This window comes from Phocoena phocoena, chromosome 5 (assembly GCF_963924675.1).
Source record: "Phocoena phocoena chromosome 5, mPhoPho1.1, whole genome shotgun sequence".
NCBI classification, from domain to species: domain Eukaryota; kingdom Metazoa; phylum Chordata; class Mammalia; order Artiodactyla; family Phocoenidae; genus Phocoena; species Phocoena phocoena.
Genome location: NC_089223.1, coordinates 40,519,286 through 40,538,078, shown reverse-complemented (window position 1 = coordinate 40,538,078; position 18,793 = coordinate 40,519,286). Strand labels below are relative to the sequence as shown.

At 36.0% G+C, this 18,793-nt stretch overlaps 1 protein-coding gene across 27 annotated transcripts in view; it reads right to left on the bottom strand.

The window, feature by feature from the left end:
* The window catches only part of SEC31A (SEC31 homolog A, COPII coat complex component), a 64,462-nt gene that overhangs the window by 7,201 nt on the left and 38,468 nt on the right, over positions 1-18,793 (bottom strand). For 6 of the 27 annotated variants that reach the window (XM_065877374.1, XM_065877381.1, XM_065877382.1 and 3 more), the window contains 5 exons: positions 17,500-17,676; positions 13,897-14,023; positions 11,933-12,229; positions 2,428-2,486; positions 668-931 (listed from right to left, as the gene is read on the bottom strand). In XM_065877374.1, coding sequence (XP_065733446.1) covers positions 668-931; positions 2,428-2,486; positions 11,933-12,229; positions 13,897-14,023; positions 17,500-17,676 — 924 coding nt within the window. Of the gene's footprint in view, positions 1-667; positions 932-2,427; positions 2,487-3,982; positions 4,022-11,887; positions 12,230-13,896; positions 14,024-14,714; positions 14,808-17,499; positions 17,677-18,793 lie in introns of all 27 variants that reach the window. The other 21 variants (XM_065877369.1, XM_065877375.1, XM_065877377.1 and 18 more) reach the window with 7 other exon arrangements.

Here is an 18,793-nt window from a genome sequence, read left to right as displayed (position 1 = left end):
TGACTTTAGAGAGTCAAAGACAATAACAGACAGAAGAGCTAGTTTTATAATTGGGCAGGAATTTATTTCATCTTATGTTGAACTGTGACCCAACCTCTTTACTTTTCATGAATAGATCAAAATGTTTATCTTTGTATGTCTAAGTCAGTTATATGGAAATATGGTAGACTTTTCATCATCTAGAGCCTTGCCAACTAGCTGTTTGTATGTGAAAAGCAACCACAAATTTATATCTCCATCTAAAGATATGGCTATCTTATTAGCTCTTACACATATAAAAGAAAATATATAACTCATTACATTTTTATTTTATATTTTAAAGGAAAAAACCTTTGGAAACAGCTTCTGCTTAGCAACCTTGGATGCAAATATGGATTCAACTGATCTTAAATTGTGGCTACTGATTAGATCAAATGAAATACTGTAATTGCCAAGTTACTGTTAATATATACTAGTAAATACATAAGCTCCTTCTAGAAAGTTTGTATATGGTCTTGTCATTGAAAAATAATACACATACATGAACAATCTTAAAAAAAAGTTATTATTAAGTTGCCTAAATTGAAATCAAATTGAGATAATAATAAAGGTATAACCATAAAAGTTAAAACATTAAGAAAACATAACAAAATAGAGCCATCTCCCACTTCCACAGATTTACTGTTACCTGCATGGTATTTCCAATAGGAGCTCCAGGGGCACCTTCAATATTGGGCTTTGAAAAAGACGGAGGCATGCCTGGTTGACTGAGGGGTTGCTGTATGCCATGGAAGGGCTGGCCACCTGGAAGGTGTGGCTGTGGGAATGAAGCTTGGCTTGATAGTGGTACTGGAGCTGAAGGTTGTTGCTGCAGCATCTGTGACTGGTGGTCACCCAAGGGGTTCATGATTGGTGATGTGATGGGAACAGGAGGCATAAAGTTCTCAGGCATCTTTTAAAAGAAATAAAAGGCACCAAGAGTAAGGAAAAAAACGGTATGATGACAACATTTCCTCAGCTTTAAATAAGGGAGTTAGCCATTTGGAGCAACATGGATGGACCTAGAGATTATCACACTAAGTGAAGTAAGTCAGAAAGAGAAAGACAAATACCATATGGTATCACTTATATGTGGAATCTAAAATATGATACAGATGAACCTATCTATGAAACAGAAACAGAATCAGGGATATAGAGAACAGACTGGTGGTTGCCAAGGGGGTTGGGGGAGAGTTGGAATGAGAGGGTGGGGTTAGCAAATGTAAGCTTTTATATATAGAATGGATAAATAACAAGGTCCTACTGTACAGCACAGAGAACTATATTCTATATCCTACGATAAACCATATGGAAAAGAACATATTTAAAAAAGAACGTATATACACATACATGTATAACTGAATCACTTTGCTGTACAGCAGTAATTAACAACACTGTAAATCAACTATACTTCAATAAAAAAATTAAAAAAAATAAATAAGGGAGTTAGACTATTCCATGGTTAAAAAATTTTTTTTTAAATAACAGGAGAACACTTTTTAAAATGAAATTTTATACAGAATTTTAGAGAAAAACATAAAAAGTAAAGCTAATCTGGCTTAGAGGGCTGGGAGCTCAAACCTGGACCTTTATTTCCCCTTTACCTTCCACACTTACCCCATGATGGGCCAAAACCATGGTGTTTTTTGAAAGAGGATGTCAAAGTCTGGAGAATTATATCTAGCCATACTGGGATCAGATATGCCAAATATGTGTTTGTTTAATGTAATCAGATGTAATACCTTTTTCCTAGATCATTAAGTGATGCCTACTTAGTGATCCATCACACTCAAAGTAGTAGATTAAATTTCTGATTATCACTGACCTAATTTTGGGGGGGGGGTTTGCTCATTTAGTATCTCCCAATTTTATATTCTGGCCCCTCATTACTATACTTGGGGGACAGAAATCACTAGGAGTAAAAAAAAAAAAAAAAAAGGCTTGGGGTAAAAGAAGAATCTTAAGTTATGCTCTAACAGCTCTCAACAGTTACTAACATCTAAATGATGCTCAACTACAAGGCTATTTCATTTCATATTATATGTGATAGACAAAAATAGTCCAAAATATAATTACAAATTCATGATTACTGTTAGAACCCAAAACCAAAGTAACTCCTAAAAAAAAACCACTTGAGAAGCATGAAATTTTGTTTCCTACTCTTTGAAAAAGATCTGCTGGGAATTTACATCTTGTTTTTTAAAAAGGGTTTAATTCATATCACCATACTATTTTGTACTTTCCTTCCTTCCCTTCATGGATTAGAAGATGTAAGTTGAAATACACATATTAAGTATATCAGTCAGTCAGCTTTGCCTTTAAAGGAACAGTGAAGTGTGGTGTGCTTCAGGTGGCTACATGATTGACAGGACACCTGTAGGCAACTCAATAGACATCTTTTTCTAGTACCTTCTTCTTCTTGGGTACTCTGTTCAAAGCTGGAGGATCATTCCAACCATTCTGGGAACCTATAACAGATAATAGAAGGCATTTTCCTTTAGAATTCTGAAAAGAAGAAAACTAAATTGTATCCATCATATAATACCTTCAAATTTTACTTTCACCCTGAGATAACTGTCAAAAAGTTTTACCAGCTGAGCTGCTGGGATCACTATGTAGCCCTGGACTCTCAAACTCATTACCTCTAATAATCACAGGGCCTTGGTTTAGAAAGCAGCATATCTTGACATTATTTCCTTTTAAAGTGAAAGAGTTGTACTAAATTTAAGGATAGTGAAGTTTTTATGTCTATATTGGTATATAAGCTTAAAACAATTCTCTCCTAATAAAGAAAAAATAAATCACCTGAGTCTGCTAAAAAAAAAAAAGGCTTCTGATATATTGCACACACAAAAAAAGAAATAAAGTAGCAATCTCCTATTTCCCCAGAGAGCAATTCAGCATACCCAAATCATCCACATGGTAGAAACACTGTTAAAAAAACAGAGCCCAACTACGCAACACCAGTATGTTTTATCACCTTTGCATTAAGAACAACCTATAAAGTAGAAAAAGGCATCAAATATCTGTGGTAAGATTTTTTTTTTTTAATACCACACACACAAAAAAAATTTCCAGGCTGGCAGCAAATATAAAATTAAACTACTGTCACCTTTAGGAAATTTCCTCCCCCCCCAAATCTCCCAAAACCTGTCATCTCAAAGTGAGAAATGAACATAGGTAGCAGAACTCATTAAGGTACTTAATGCCTATATCTTAAAAAAAAATTTTTTTAAACATCTTTATTAAATGCCTGTATCTTTAAAGAAAAAAGGAATAAAACATGCCAGAGATAGGATAATTACTAAATCAAAATATAATCATTTTACATCTTATTAAGTTTTGTGTATGTGTATATGCAAAAGCAAAAACAACTTCTTCTTTCAATAAATTAAACATTCTTTCAGTATTTTACTTTTGCTTCTTTTACTGATATCCACAATATTAAATCACAACAAAATTGCTTAGCAAACCAAAGAACATAATGTCATAGAAATTTTTAAAAAACAAGATCTTCTCCTAACCAGCATGCACTCATTTGCCTTGATTTTAAAAGTAGAATTAATTTTCTACAACGTGACTAGGAGACAGAACGCCAAATGAGCCTCAAAACACTCAAGAACTAATCACAAAATATTAAACCACATGATGCTATTTGCTTAACAAATTCTTAAAGTTCTCATTATACACAGACTAATCATTCAAATCTCTCCCATCACCTTCTAATCTTTCTTATATCTAAGACAATCTTGGTATAGCCTTGTCTTTCAGTCTGTATAACACAGACAACTTTTATGATTCAAGATCATTTGTGTCACTATGTTAATTCAATCAGTTCTAAGATTTGATCAGATTTAGGAATATTATCAGCTTTAAAGTTCACATGCATAATTGTGAATAGCCACTCATTAATTAGAGTCAGTGATTCAAAGATTTCCAAAGATACATTTTGTAACTAATTCACCTTCCAATATAGATGCCTGGTCTTGCATAGACTGATTTTCTGTAGACAAAATGTAAAATTGACTTAAACAGTATTATCATCAAAGACATTCTAAACTTTACTCATTTTTTTTTTGAATTTCTGAATTTTATTTTATTTTTTATATAGCAGTTTCTTATTAGCTATCCATTTAATACATATTAGTGTATATATGTCAATCCCAATCTCCCAATTCATCCCACCACCACCACCCCTACCCCACCACTTTCCCCCACTTGGTGTCCATACGTTCGTTCTCTACATCTGTGTCTCTATTTCTGCCTGGCAAACTGTAAACTCTACTCATTTTATAATTGTTTCTCCTCCCTCCATCAACCCCAAGAAAGAACTAATTTTATAAGGGAATAAAACTTACTTTTTAATCAAGTCACGTGAAATGGTTTCTATCTAATTAAGAGAGTGATCAGTTTGTGGGCAAAGCTAATTCATTTAAATGTCAGATCCAATTAACTCTTAAACACTATTTTTTCTCTCACTGTGCCAGCTGTCTCTTTTAAGAGAAAATTTTGTTCCTTCCTATTTAAAACAACATTATTTCCCTAATTGTTTGCACAGATGATTTTTCTACTATTTGATCAATGAAGCTCAGTAATATCATGGTGCGGGGAGGGCTGAGAGCACTTCCTAACATATTATAACTGTGTCCATTTTAGTATTTTTTAAAGCTGTGAATCCAAATCAGGTGAAGATCTTGTAAAAATGCAGATTCTAATTCACTAGGTATAGCGTAGGGCCTGAGGTTCTATTGCTTCAGCCAGCTCCCAGGTAATGCCAATGCTGCTGGTCCAAATCCTCTTTAAGTAGTAGGGTTTTAAAGAGAAATGGGAGGATTTCTACATTGTCGTGCAGACTTCAACACTACATTGTTAAAGATAATAAGCATGTCAGACAATCTTAACAAGGAGGTGCTACTTTACTGCTGGATTTGGGAGGCCCCAAGGATCTGCATTCTGGAGGAACTAATTTCTGGGGTCACACCATGAGTATAAGCATAAATGGGAACAGGCCCAGTAAATATGTAACCATCCCATATGGTCTTTTCTATAAGAATATACAGATTTGCAGATTGTTTAGCACAAATCTTCCAGAAATCACTACTTCTCTTAAAAGAACTGAAGTCTCTGGCAGTGGACAAGAGGAAAGAAGGCTGAGAGCTAATACAGCAATTCCAAAATTGTCGGATATTCAGGATTGGTCCAGGTCCAGCCTCCAATCAAAAGCATGCAGTGTAGATACATCATATGAACACACAACTTAGGGGAATTCAACTATCTCACTTGGGGAGAGAGGAATCAAGAGAATGTAGCATTAACTAGTGAGTTCAATTCAGTTTGAGCTCTACTCAAGAAGCACATGCCCCAGAGAAACTGTGAGGTGGGAGAACTAATCCCACAGTTTGAAATTTCACTGTATGGAGCTAAGGATAGATGTTGTTCATACAATATGGCTTCTAACCACAAGCAACTTCTTCATGAGGGCTTAACTGAAGAAAGGGGTGATCACGGATAACTGACTCTAAGTGATTTCTTATTTTCGTCTTAAATGATGACTTTACAATTTAACTCCCCATGCAAGATATGACCTCATAGCACTACAGTTAATAAATCCCTGGGAGTCACTGTGTGTGCATTATGACAGAGGACAGACCTGATTTGCAACTACTGATGTACCCTCTAGCACCAGACTTCAGCTTCTGGGCTGAGGAGGACAATATACAGTGCATCCCCAGGATCTACACCTGCAGATGCAACCAACTGAGGATCAAAAACAATCAGGGGGCTTCCCTGGTGGTGTAGTGGTTGAGAGTCCGCCTGCCGATGCAGGCAGGGGATGCGGGTTTGTGCCCTGGTCCGGGAAGATCCCACATGCCACGCAGCGGCTGGGCCTGTGAGCCATTGGCCGCTGAGCCTGCGCGTCCGGAGCCTGTGCTCCGCAACGGGAGAGGCCACAACAGTGAGAAGCCCACGTACCGGGGGCGAAAAAAAAAACCATTCAAGAAGGAAAAAAATCCAAAAAGTTCCCAAAAGCAAAGCTTGAATTTGCTGCAAGTATTTACACAGCATTTACACTGTATTGGGTATTATTAGCAATCTAGACATAAAAGTATATGTGCGTAGGTTATATGCAAATACCACGCCACATTATATAAAGGACTTGAGCATCCTTGGATTGTGGTATTGGGGCAGGGCAGGGGGGAGTCGACGGTGTGAAAAACCTAAAAGTACTGGAGGTACCCTGGCCTTTATCAGTTTTTTCAGGGAGCAGTCTCAACAACATGCCTCCTCTCTAGCCCTATGAAACGTGGGAGCAGAAGGTGAGACCAGTTTTTCCTCTAACCTCTCATGGCAGTGATCTGAGCCTTGGATATTAAAGCCTGAGGGGGTATCCTGATTTCACCAACTATTAGCAGCACAAAAAAGTATGTGGAACAATTTCATATGACCCTTTGGTAGAATGACACCAAAGTTATAATGAAATCAAATTAAATTGAAAGTTACGAGTAAAATTGAATGAAATAAGAAACAAATTTTTCAACAGGAACATATAGCCAGTTGGCTATCCCTCATAACTTGAGGGTAGGCTGCCTGTTGAATTGAAAATAACGATTGTACAATAATCAAAGTTCCCACCAAAATATATGCCTAACTGGCCCCTCCTAACCTCAAACCATGCAATATATTTAGCAATATGTTTTATTTCAGCCCAGAAAAATCCTTGTTCAAATCTCTGATCAATTTAACAGTTTTATCTTAGCTATGATTCTAACCCCTCAATAGTTTTGCTTTTATATCTTTAAATTGTTTAAATATGACTTTTTAAAAACACAAATTGACCTCTACTTTATTGAGACACACTTTAATAGCAACACTAGGTAAAGCAAACTAAATGAAGAACATGAATATCTACAGGAGACAGTATTGTGGGGGTTCACTACAGATGTGCAAAATGATACTCTTGGTCAATATTTTTTAAAAAACATAGCACAGACTAATATTGGACATAATTCTCTCATAAAACTAGTAAGGGAAGATAATCTTTTTTACCTTTTCAAAAAACCTTAAAAATGGGCATAAATCTCTTTCTTACTCTCTTTTTAAACATGACAATAACTTTAAAGAACACTGAAAAATGGTTCATGGTGTAATATTAAGGAAAGTAGTAAGATGTAAATTATGAGTGTATGTGCGAGTTATGATCTCAATTCTTTAAAAATGCATGCATACAATAAGATACTACTATCTTCACACCCATTAGAATGGCGAGAATTAAAAACAAAAACAAAAAAAACAGAAAACAACAAGTGTTGGTGTGGATGTGGAGAAATTGGACCCTTACGCATTGCTGGTGAAAATGTAAAATAGTGCCACCACTTCAAAAAAATTAAACACTGAATTATTATTTGATCCAGTAATTCCATTTCTGGGTATATACCCAAAAGAACTGAAACCAGGGACTTGAATAGATACTTGTATACTCATGTTCACAGCAGCATTATTCACGACAGCCAAAATGCCCATGTGCAGGTTAATGGATAAACAAAATGTGGTATATACTTAGAGTGGAATATTACTCAGCTTTAAAAATGAAATTCTGATACATGCTATAATATGGATGAATCTTAAAAGACAGTGAAACAGCCAGTTACAGGAAGAAAAAACTGTATGACTACTTATATGAGGTACCTAGAATACATACACAGAGACAAAGTAAAACGGTGGTTACCAGGGGCTGGGGAAAACAGGAGGTTTTTAATGGCTACATAATTTCAGTATGGGATGACAAAAAAGTTCCATAGTTAGCGGTGATGATTGTACAATAATGTAAATGCACTTGATGTCACTTAAAAGTGATTAAAATGGTAAATTTTATGTTATATATATTCAACATTAAAAGAACTTTAATACATGCATACATACATATATGTGTGCATATGTGTGTATGAAGGGAATAAATACACCTAAATTATTAGTGGTTATATATGGGTGGCAGAATTACAGATAATTTTAATTTTATTCTCTATACTATTTGAGGTCTTTCAAAATCCTACAGTAAAAAATTAATAAAAATCAAGGGAACATTAACTTAAAAACTGAATATGGCATGTCACTGGATTCTGGAGACCCTTATCCATCTTAGTGTAGGGATTAGTCCTCCACATGATCTTTAGGGAAGGAAGAGAGAAGCGCTTAGTCTCACATACAGAAGTGGAGCTGCTACCATCTTTACTTCAATCTCACTTCTCACTGGGAACCTTCTCAAGGTGTCCTTGCATAATGGTAGGATCTAGGCACTGGCTAAGATACTTTCAGTGGATTCACAGAAAAATATTAGTGCCAATGGTATGGAGACTTTTGGCTAAAAGATAATTTGAGACGGAGAGAATACAGCATCCTTGTTAATCATATACCTCCCCTTTCCCCGTTAGCCTCACACGTCACATTTTAAAAAAGGCATCACAAAATTAAAAATTTAAATTTAGAGAGAATGAATCCTTAAGGTCATTTTCCAATGACATGAGATAAAATAGATTTATCCAAAGAAAAATAAGGAAGGCTATCATGCTCCTTTCCTTTGTTTAAAGGGTTAAAAACCAGGTACTTATAGTTTGACTACGGAATGTTTATGAAAATAAAAAAAAATTTTTTTTCAGCACACTGTTTCACGAAAATATGCACTATTATGCCCCTTCAAGACTCTTCTATGTGAAGGAGCACAAGACTATATATATATATACACACACACACACACACACACACATATAGACCCAAATTAAATTTTCCATTGTTTAACGAAATCAATACTGTTTACTCAAAAACAGCTTCATGAGAGCTTGTCATTTTATCAGAAAATTTTTCTAAGTAAACTTCTTGGGCCTTCACATTTGAAAGTGCTCTTCCTTAGTAACTAGTATACATTAAACCAGGGACAAAAAAAAAGGTGGGGGGATACCAGCAGTATCTTACTTATCCTGGACAGTAGAGCTAGGAAAACTTCCTGCTTTTTGTGCTGCCACCACTGAAACATGTTGCACTATACTAACTTAGGCTGTTAGCACTTTATACATAGAACTTGGAGACAGCCTCTTTTCCTTGCCTCTGATTCTGCCATGCTGCTCACAATCTGTTTTGCAGAACCAGCTCCGGATTAACCTCCCTAAAGTACCACTTTGACCATGCCTCTCAGTAGTTCAAACTCCTCCACTAGAAATTTTCTTCTTACTGTATGAAGTATAAATTTCTTGCCCTGACATTTAATGTTTTCCAAAATTTGGCCCCAATACAAATTTTATGTTCCAACTTACAACAAAGCTATGTGCTGTTCACTAGAAATAGAAATGTACTGTACTTTTCTGCCTTCCTACCTGTGCCTAGAATAATTCTGATTATAGACTGAACAGGTTCTCATTAAGAATTTACTGAATGAATGTTTTGATGATTGCAACATGAGTTTCTCTGAGCAGTAGGCACATAATTTTTTGGTTCACTAATAGTTACAGGGCTTGAAAATCCTAGTGTCTATCAAGAAGAATCCACCGGATAAGTGGAATTTCCAAGTCCCGTAGAAAACCATGATATAATAATCTAAGACATGTTAGAACAAAGATAAAACTTTTAGTCACAGTTATCTGTATAACCTAAGCAAACTTCTTAGGAAATCAAAAAATAAAAATAAGGTAAAGCTCTAACTGTTAATTAAAATACAGGGACTACTAACATGCAAGAGGTAACAAAGCAGCTAGCTTAGTGCATGCTGAGTATTGAAAAATGTATGGCTTCATCTTCCTATTAGTTACTCTGCTTCTCAGCCAGGTTAGAACACTGTTACTTTGTACATAAGCAAAGACTTTATTATATGGCCAAATGCCCTTTAGCTTAAAGAGGAAAAAAATACCCATGCAAATATTTAACTTAGATGATGAAGTAACAAATGCTTAAAATAGTGATGCTAAATGTTTCTGTAATTCCAACACTGATAGCTATTTCTACCCCTTTCATCAGGACTAGACTATCTGGTAAAGAATAATGAACATGGGCTCTGAAGACTGAGAGACTGGGGTATCTCAGTTGTATCTCAACTTGGAGACTATCACTGTGCAATCATGAAAACATTATACATAACCCTAGGAAACTCAAGCTTCCTCATGACAATTTTTTAAAAAATAATTATTCCTATTTCTCATGGTTATGAGAAAAAAGAAAATATACGGCAGTGCTGGTACATGTCCAATGTATGTTCAATAAATGATAATTCACTTTCCTACTTCACTGTACCACTTTCTTATGTGGGGATTTACTTGAATCCATCTTTCACTCAAGCTACTACCCAACTATTCAGAATATATACTGTTTTCAGTCATCCAGGTTTTAAAAGGTAATTTTTTGAACTCTACAATTGAATTAACACTCCTCTCTAAATATCAACCTACTGAAATATCTGTATTGAAAATTATACAAATTTTATTTGTGCAGTAAAGGCTGATACATATTGTGTGTATGATTTTTGGTACTTTGGACTTTAGTATTATATATCAAAGAAGAGAGGAGATATGTGTATAATTCTGGATACATAAGACTTCCAAGAAAAAAAATACTTCCTCAATAAATCCTATTATATGTTCAGTGTTTTCAGTTATTAAAGCTACTACTTAGCAGATAAAAAGAGAACAACATATACTGGACTTCCAGGAATAATTTCAGTATTAGAAAGCAAGACTCACTCCTTGCCCCTCTAGTTTAAAACCATCAATTATAATCTGAAAGGGAAATTATTTTCAAATACCCTTAGTAACAAGTATACATTAAACCAGGGACAAAAAAAAAAGGAACAGAGCTCTAATTTTGAGCGATGTGTTATCACAGCTAACTTTGCAGTCACTGTCCCCAAATGCTCTCAATGTACTAATGCATTCAATCTCTTCATAAGCTTATCAGTACATACTATTATTATTATGAGGAAACTGAGGCTTAAAGTTAAGTAACTTACTCAAGGTCACATAACTAGAAAGGAGTGAAGCTGTGATACAAACACAGGAAGTCTGATTCCAAAGTCTGAATTCTTTACTATGTTAGTGGTTCTTGCCCCGATTCATTGATCTCTTTTTGTAATACTTCTGAGGTCCCTTTTACAATCCTAACATGAAAATCAGATAATATTACCTACTTATAAAAAATTAATAGAATACTTTAATTGTAACATGAAAGATAAAAAGAATTTATAAAATGTGTTTACTATAAAAATAATTTTAAATTATGATTTTAATTAGAAAATTTCAGGCAGAACTATACTGCCAACAACAACAAAAATGCCTAGAAATTGCCAAAATGTTTGTGAGGGTAGAATTGTCCTAATGGAGAGAATTCCTGCACTACTGTATACTTTCTGCTGTCTTAGAGATTCTGTCAGAGTTGCATTCTTTCACTTTTTTCCTTTCAATACACATGTCGAGATCCTTGCTCACCTTTACAAACAAACATAATTACAAAATTTGTACAGCCTCATTTCTTAAAACCTGAAAATTCAGGAAGAACACAGAGCATCGTTTTACTCTGGCAAAGAAGTAAGTGTCAATTAAATCTAGTTCCAACCCCCACTTATCTGGCCAACTAATTTCTTACTGCTTATTTTAAATTCAATGGCAGATTATATGCTCTTACCCTTTTAAAGCTCTAAAGCTTTCCTCATTTAGCAACTAAAGTTCATTATGGGAAAATCACACTTTTAGAAATAGTTTTAGAATTTGTTATACAATTAAATCAATACCTCACATTGCCCAGTTTACAGTTAGAAATAATTCCCCTCCATCCACCCACGTGATCACGAAAAAATAAAAGACGGAGCCAAACCAAGTCCCTTTCAAGCGCAGACCTGTTCTCTGGGATGCAGGCAGCTCGCCGGCAGCAGGCAGTGTACCTGTTGCTCCAGGAGCCAGCGCATAAGCTGAAGATGACGGTGGAGCTCCTGGTCCGCCATGCTGGAAGGATGCTCCAGAGGAAGGAGGAGGAGGGAAAGAGGCAGTGGAGCTGGAGGTAGGTGGAGAGGCCTGGTGCTGTGCTGTGTATAGTTGAGACTGCCCAGAATAGGAAGAAGCAGAAGATATGTACGGGGTGTTAGGGTAAGCGTTTGAAGCAGAAGGAGCAACAGGTTGCTGAGGTCGATACACTGCTGACCCCCCTGTTCCGAAGGAATACTGCTGGGCTGGTTGATAAGCTACACCAAGGAGAAGAAACAGAAATTTTAATTAGTTACTAATTTATTCAGACAGCAACAGAAAACCAAAGTTATCTCATTCTATGGAAATTATTTTCAGTTCTTCTAATAGTAAGCTACAGCCAAACATTACCCACTTAAAACAGGTTATGCTTTTGATAGTCTGGATGCCCTAACTATACCAAAAGTCACTGGATCCAGTCTTTGAACCCTGACATCTCCAGACTGCTGCTAGCTATGAAAATCTTTGAGTCATCAGACCCAAGAACCAGAAGACTGACCCTTTTCTGAGACATTCTGTTCCTGTGAAGACTGCAGTGACACCTACTAGCCATCAGATGGAGCCATGCAGGAATTACACATCCAAAGCAGTCCCCTTTACAGTATAAGTTAAGGGAGCTTGGTGGCAGCTCAAGACCTCTTCCACCATCACAACTGTAGGGTGAGCACTATTGTTATGAATCAGATACCTTCTCCAACATCTAGTAAAATCATCAGCTACTCAAATTCTGGGTTTGAGCACAGTTCCAGATTAATAAGCAACTCTGTATGATCCCTGACAAGACAATTATTATATTTCTTACACTGTACAAAGTTGGTTAGTAAGCAATCAGACAGCCAACTAATGTTTTAATGCAAAGACCTGAACCCAGATACCATTACCTTTTGTGTAACCATGGGCAGAATATGAACCTCTGCAGAGGGAATCTGACAGAACTGTGCTCATCCTACTCTGAAGACAGTACTTTCACGCTGAGCACTGAGTGAAAAGCTGTACCAAATTTGTACTCATGTTAAGTAACAACACCCATCTTATGAGCACAGAACACGCTCGTTAAGATTAGATCTTGCTAGGTAACATCCTCGTGTTTTATAGTAGTTGTTCAGTCATATAACTGTCCACTCTGAGGTTTGCATTTTTGCTTATTTTCAATTTTAAAATAGAGGTGATGTTTTACTTTGCAAGTGTAGTTTCTTAAAAAAAATGAAAGCCAATGGGGAAAAGTCATTATTATACATTTGTCAAAATTCACAGAGTGTCTGACACCAAGAGGGAACCCTAAGATAAACTACTCCGAGCGAAAATGCTGAGTCAGTGTAGGCTCACTGACTGTAACAAACGGACCACCGTGGTGCACGATGTTTGTGGTGGGGAGGCTGTGCACGGAGGCAGGAGGTATACCGAGACTTCCTGTACTTTCCACTCAACTTTGCTGTGAGCCTAAAACTGCTCTAAAAAATAGTCTTTTCCTAAAAAAATTAAATAAATGGAAGATGACAACAAATGCCCCTTGGAACCAATTTTCCAAAAATGGTTTGCATCATCTTGCCTAAAGGAAAAGAATATGTACTAAATAATTTCTAAAATTCTATTTTTTTATACCAAAATCATGGGACAATTGACTTGCTTTAACAGGCTCAGGAATAAGAGCCAACTGTTCTGAATGGACTGACACAGGAGCTGTTTCCTAGCATGTTGATTCAGGATGCCTCCCAGGGAAACCATGCTTTGCTATAGCAAGGACTCAAGTCCTACACAGAATGGTTCTTTTTTTACTTGTTAAAACTGATTTGATCATGGCTTTGGAGCTTCAAAGTAAACAGTTACTACACTAGATAAGACAAGACATGCTGCTGTGACAGGACTTCAGGGTCACACTACTTACGCTGTGGCTGTGGATAAGGTGGTACCTGGGTGTGCATATGACCGGGAGATGTGGGAAGCTGAGCTGTGGCAACATTTGGATTAACATTCCCATGCATTATGAAGCCTGGAGGTGGAGGATTTTCTCCCTAGGAAATGAGAATATGGTAAAAAGGAGGATTACATTTGGAACCAAGAATCTTACCAGATGGATTTATAATCTTTGAAATGTAATTAAAAAAAAAAACTTTGTGTAAAAAAATTGCATTTTGTGCATACTATCTTCTTCAAGACACATTTTCTGAGCAACACATTTTGTGTGATTTAAAGATTAGACAGGTCCAAAGTAATAACAACAATGAATGGCAAGAGATGCTAACAGCCTCATAAAATAGGATCTATGATATTTATAGTAAGTCACTAGGATTTTCCATCTCTACTGAAGTCCATCCACGACTAATGCTTCGAAAATATTAAGTATAAATGCTACAAGGAGATATTATCTTCTCTACGATGCTAAAAAAAAAAGAAGAAGAAGAAGAGGAGGAAGAAGAAGAAGAAAGGAAAAAATATTCAGTGAAATCAGATTTAAACCATTGATAGAACCTTGGTTGATGTTTTTCTAGTTCAAGTCAATTTAGAACTGCAAAAGAAGAGGAGAGTGATAAGAAAATAAATTAATTGTGCTAAAAACTGCTTCTTGCATCCTAAAGGCACTAAAATGCAATAAGCAGATAGACAGATGGGGGGAGGGGAACTTAAGGGAGGTGGGTAGAGAATATATAACTATATATTTAGGTGAGCAGAATTCTGCTCAAAGAGGAATAATGAAGGATATACCTGTGTATCAGAGGGAGAGGCTGCAGGTGGATGGCTGGGAAGGGCGGTAGGAGTTTTGTTACTCCAGGTAGTGACAGTGGGGGCAATTCTAACCTGAATTGAACAAAGAAATACCAATCACAGAACATAAAACATGAAAATGTTAAAAGAAGAAAAAAAAAACCCAACAGGCATTAATAGCCAGATGCAAAGCAAAAAATAAGAACAGCAAAATAGCACACATTAGCCAGGCAATTGCTTTCAAGGTAGCTGGGATTCCAAAAGAAAAAAACACCTTTCATAACAGAACAGGGGAAGGGAGGTAGTAGAAAAATCAATATGAAAACTAAATCAAAGCAGAAAGAACAATGCCGTTCAAGTGTCAAGAGTAAGTGGGAAAAGGTAAGTTCTGTAAGTAGGGAAGGAAAGAAGACATTCTGGAAAAAAAAAAAAAGGTAATTGAGTGAAAAAGTGATTTTTGAAGCACTAATTGTATTCATGCTACTATTAGATCCGTAAACATATTGCTATAAGCTCCCTTTTCCGGATTTCATTAGAGCCACAAAAATTATGTTAGTTCCATATGAGGCTTAGAATCATACAATCAGAGCATATTAAAGATCATCCAATCTAATCCCCACCCTTTACCATTGAGAAAACCAAGGCCCAGAGAAATGAAGGGGCTGGCTGAAGTCCATATAACTTGTTGATGATGGAACTAGGACGGATTCTAGGTCTCCTGATTCCCAGGCCAGTGTTTGCTACACTACACCACGTTGCTTACCCTGGAGTCCAGAGGTTTTCAAAAAAATGTTTTTAAGCCATCAGAATATTTTTTGTCAAGTAAATCTTTGTAGAAGAAACTCTATCATATAAACAATTAATAGCAAAGATGTGCTGGTGTAGTAGGAGGAGAACTCCTACTCAGTTGGCTTCCCTTTCAGAAATCCCTTTACTCCTGCCTATAAGCATGCCTTTAAAACCACAAGCCACTGTCCTCATTCAACATATCATAAGCTTTAATCAAGAAAAATCACTGCGTAATTTATGACTGAATTTGTTTTCCTTTTCTTAAAGTATGAGACTGCTAAGTCACAGTATAATAAAAGTCTTTCAAGGTTTTTACATCTTCCCAGAAAGACAGATTAAACCCAAGGACATAAGGAGTAAATTCTCTTCTCCCAATGTAGAGAATGCCTTACTTCAGTGCCCTGACACAGTGAGGTCAAACTCAAGGTGCTTAGCTTAGGAGTTCCAATCCTGTTAACCATTAACTAGCCATGCTGACAAATTCAAGCTCTATGTCTTAAAACTCTGGTTAGTCGCTAGACTTCTCCACCTCTCAGTTTCCCAGCCATCACCTGATTTGCCCTATCCATGTCATACAGTTTCTAAGTCTAGCAACAAGAGTGGGGAATTTGGTTTTGCTTACCAATATACCCTCAACAGGGAGAATAAAGACAGGCCCTTAAATTCATATTTGTCAAATGAACGAAAAAATAAAACAGAGTAGTACAGTTATAATTATATTCAAATGTAATCTATCCTGATTAAGTAGCAATCAAAAGCATAATAGACAAAAGAACATGAATTTTTTTTAATTTAGTTTTTCATGGTTTTATGATTACTTTTGCTACAAAATGTAAAAATGACCCCATCAATTCTATCAGCAATTTGTTCTATTTTAAAATGGGCAGAGGGACTTCCCTGGTGGTGCAGTGGTTGGGAACCCGCCTGCCAGTGCAGGGGACACGGGTTCAAGCCCTGGTCCAGAAGGATCCCGTGTGCCGCGGAGTGGCTGAGCCTGTGTGCCACGGCTGCTAAGCCCGCGTGCCTGGAGCCCCTGCTCCGTGTTGGGAGAGGCCACCACAGTGAGAAGCCCAGGCACCACAGCGAGGAATGGCCCCCGCTCGCCACAGCTGGAGAGAGCCTGCACGCAGCAGCAAAGACCCAACGCAGCCAAAAATAAATGAATAAATAAATAAATAAGAGAGACTGCCATCAACGTGGTTTCATCTCAAAAATAAATAAATAAATAAAATGGGCAGAGTACCTACTAACTTTGTTATCAGTCAAGACCATTTATTACTTACGAAAATATATTTTTTATTTAAGAACATGAAGGTTATCTGCTGGTCTGGAAATATAAGTTTCTACATGAAATAGTAAAAGACAATAAGAGGTCACATTTTATGCCACTAACCATTTGGCAATTTTAATTTAATAAATAAATTAGTTAATTAATAAAAATTAATCATCTTTACATTCCCCATGACCTACAACTTCATATACCTTTGGTCACTCACTTTTCTCTAATATAAAGTTGTCCAAAAAAATGTTTGTATTCTGGATACTCTTTACTGTGCTGATACAGAAGACATAGTAAAACCACACTAATGACTCAGAAAATAATACTTAAAAAGAGACTATTTTCTAAAAACGTTTAAAAAAAATTGACCAAATTACCCACAAAATTGTTCCCACTACTTTACTCACAGTTAGATGAATCAAATTGTAAAAATTTCAAGAACAGATGTACATGTGTAATTTAAGTTTGAGTGATGGAGAAATAAGAAGAAATCTCCCCAGAGAGCTTAAATTAATTTTACCTAGTTTGTAAATTATTTGACTAGATCAAAGGGATAATTTTTAAAAACATCATAAGTGCTATTTTCAAGATCAGAAAAACTATAACCATTAAAATAATACATTGTCTAGTTTTATCACTGGTCTCTTACTCAAGAAACTAAAACCACCAGTTTGAAATATATAAATGTTCCTACTTAATCTGGACCATATCACTCACATGGGGATAATATTGTTGAGCTGGAACTCTTGGCATCTGTGTGTGGCCAGCAACTGGTCCAGGCCTGCCCTTGGGCAGCTGCTGCCTCTCATAAGGAATTTTAGGTGACTCCTGTTGTCCTGGCGCTGGATTTCCTTGTGCTCTACAAAGTCTGTCACGAAGCTGCACAATATTTGGCTGTAAGAAGCAATGGAAGAAAGCAAAGCAAATTGTTAAGAGTTCACCCAACTATATATGACAGCATGTTGATCTTCTTAAAGTAAGCTTGATCATTCATATGATTTTTGTTCATATGCTGTATATTATGCAATAAACCCTGGCACATTAGGGTCTGACATCATGGTTTCTAATACTCAAGACTGACACCAAAGGTCCATTATATACAGTGTAACTTGTAATTTAACTGAGGCAGGGATTTGAATTATGCCTACCACATGGTAGTATGCAAGATCAATGTCACTTATCATCACTGCTCTTTTGCTGTTTCTCTTGCAGTTGAGTAATGCTCACAAATCACAAAAGCAGCTGAAAAAATACAACTTTGTTTCTCTGCAGGGAAAAAAGGCTCCAAAAGAGAATCAACTGCTAAAGATGGTGATGGAAGAAAATGGTGATCTATGAAAGACATGAAAATTAATAAAAAAAGAGATGCTTGAAATAAAAGTTAAGATGTCAAACTCAGGGTAGCTCACACAGATCTATAATTATATAGATCTATAGTAAGTATGAGTTTACCATATACATGTTCTAGTTATTACCAAACAACAACAAAAAAGCAATGTGTTAAAATGTTTCAGCAAGAATTCATTTAATATCTAGAGAAATTATACATTTCTATAAATTCATTAAAGGTTTAAACACACCATTTAAATTTTGTAGGTATACTTAGGTAAACCTGCCTTTTATGGAGGGGAACTATATATTATAATGATATTACAAAGTCTCAGGAAATATTCCCCAGAAAATACTAGGGGTATACTGAGATATATAGGTGGAAGTAACATCAAAATTACAAGTTTTGCATAAAGACTGTTCTTTAAAAGTCCAAAGAAAAGCATGAAGAATAATGTATAGAAAATGTATGTGATTATAAACAGTATTAAAAATAAAGAGTTTAATTCTCAGGCCAGAAGGTCTAAAGGTCTTAGAGTAAGTTAGTCTTAAGATAAAGGGTCTTATACTTCAATATAATAATAAGACCTTATTAAGTAAAAAATCCTATAAAACTATTATACCAAAGTCATTATAAAGATAAAGACTTTGTTTCTATTCTACTTAATATTCTCATTAACAA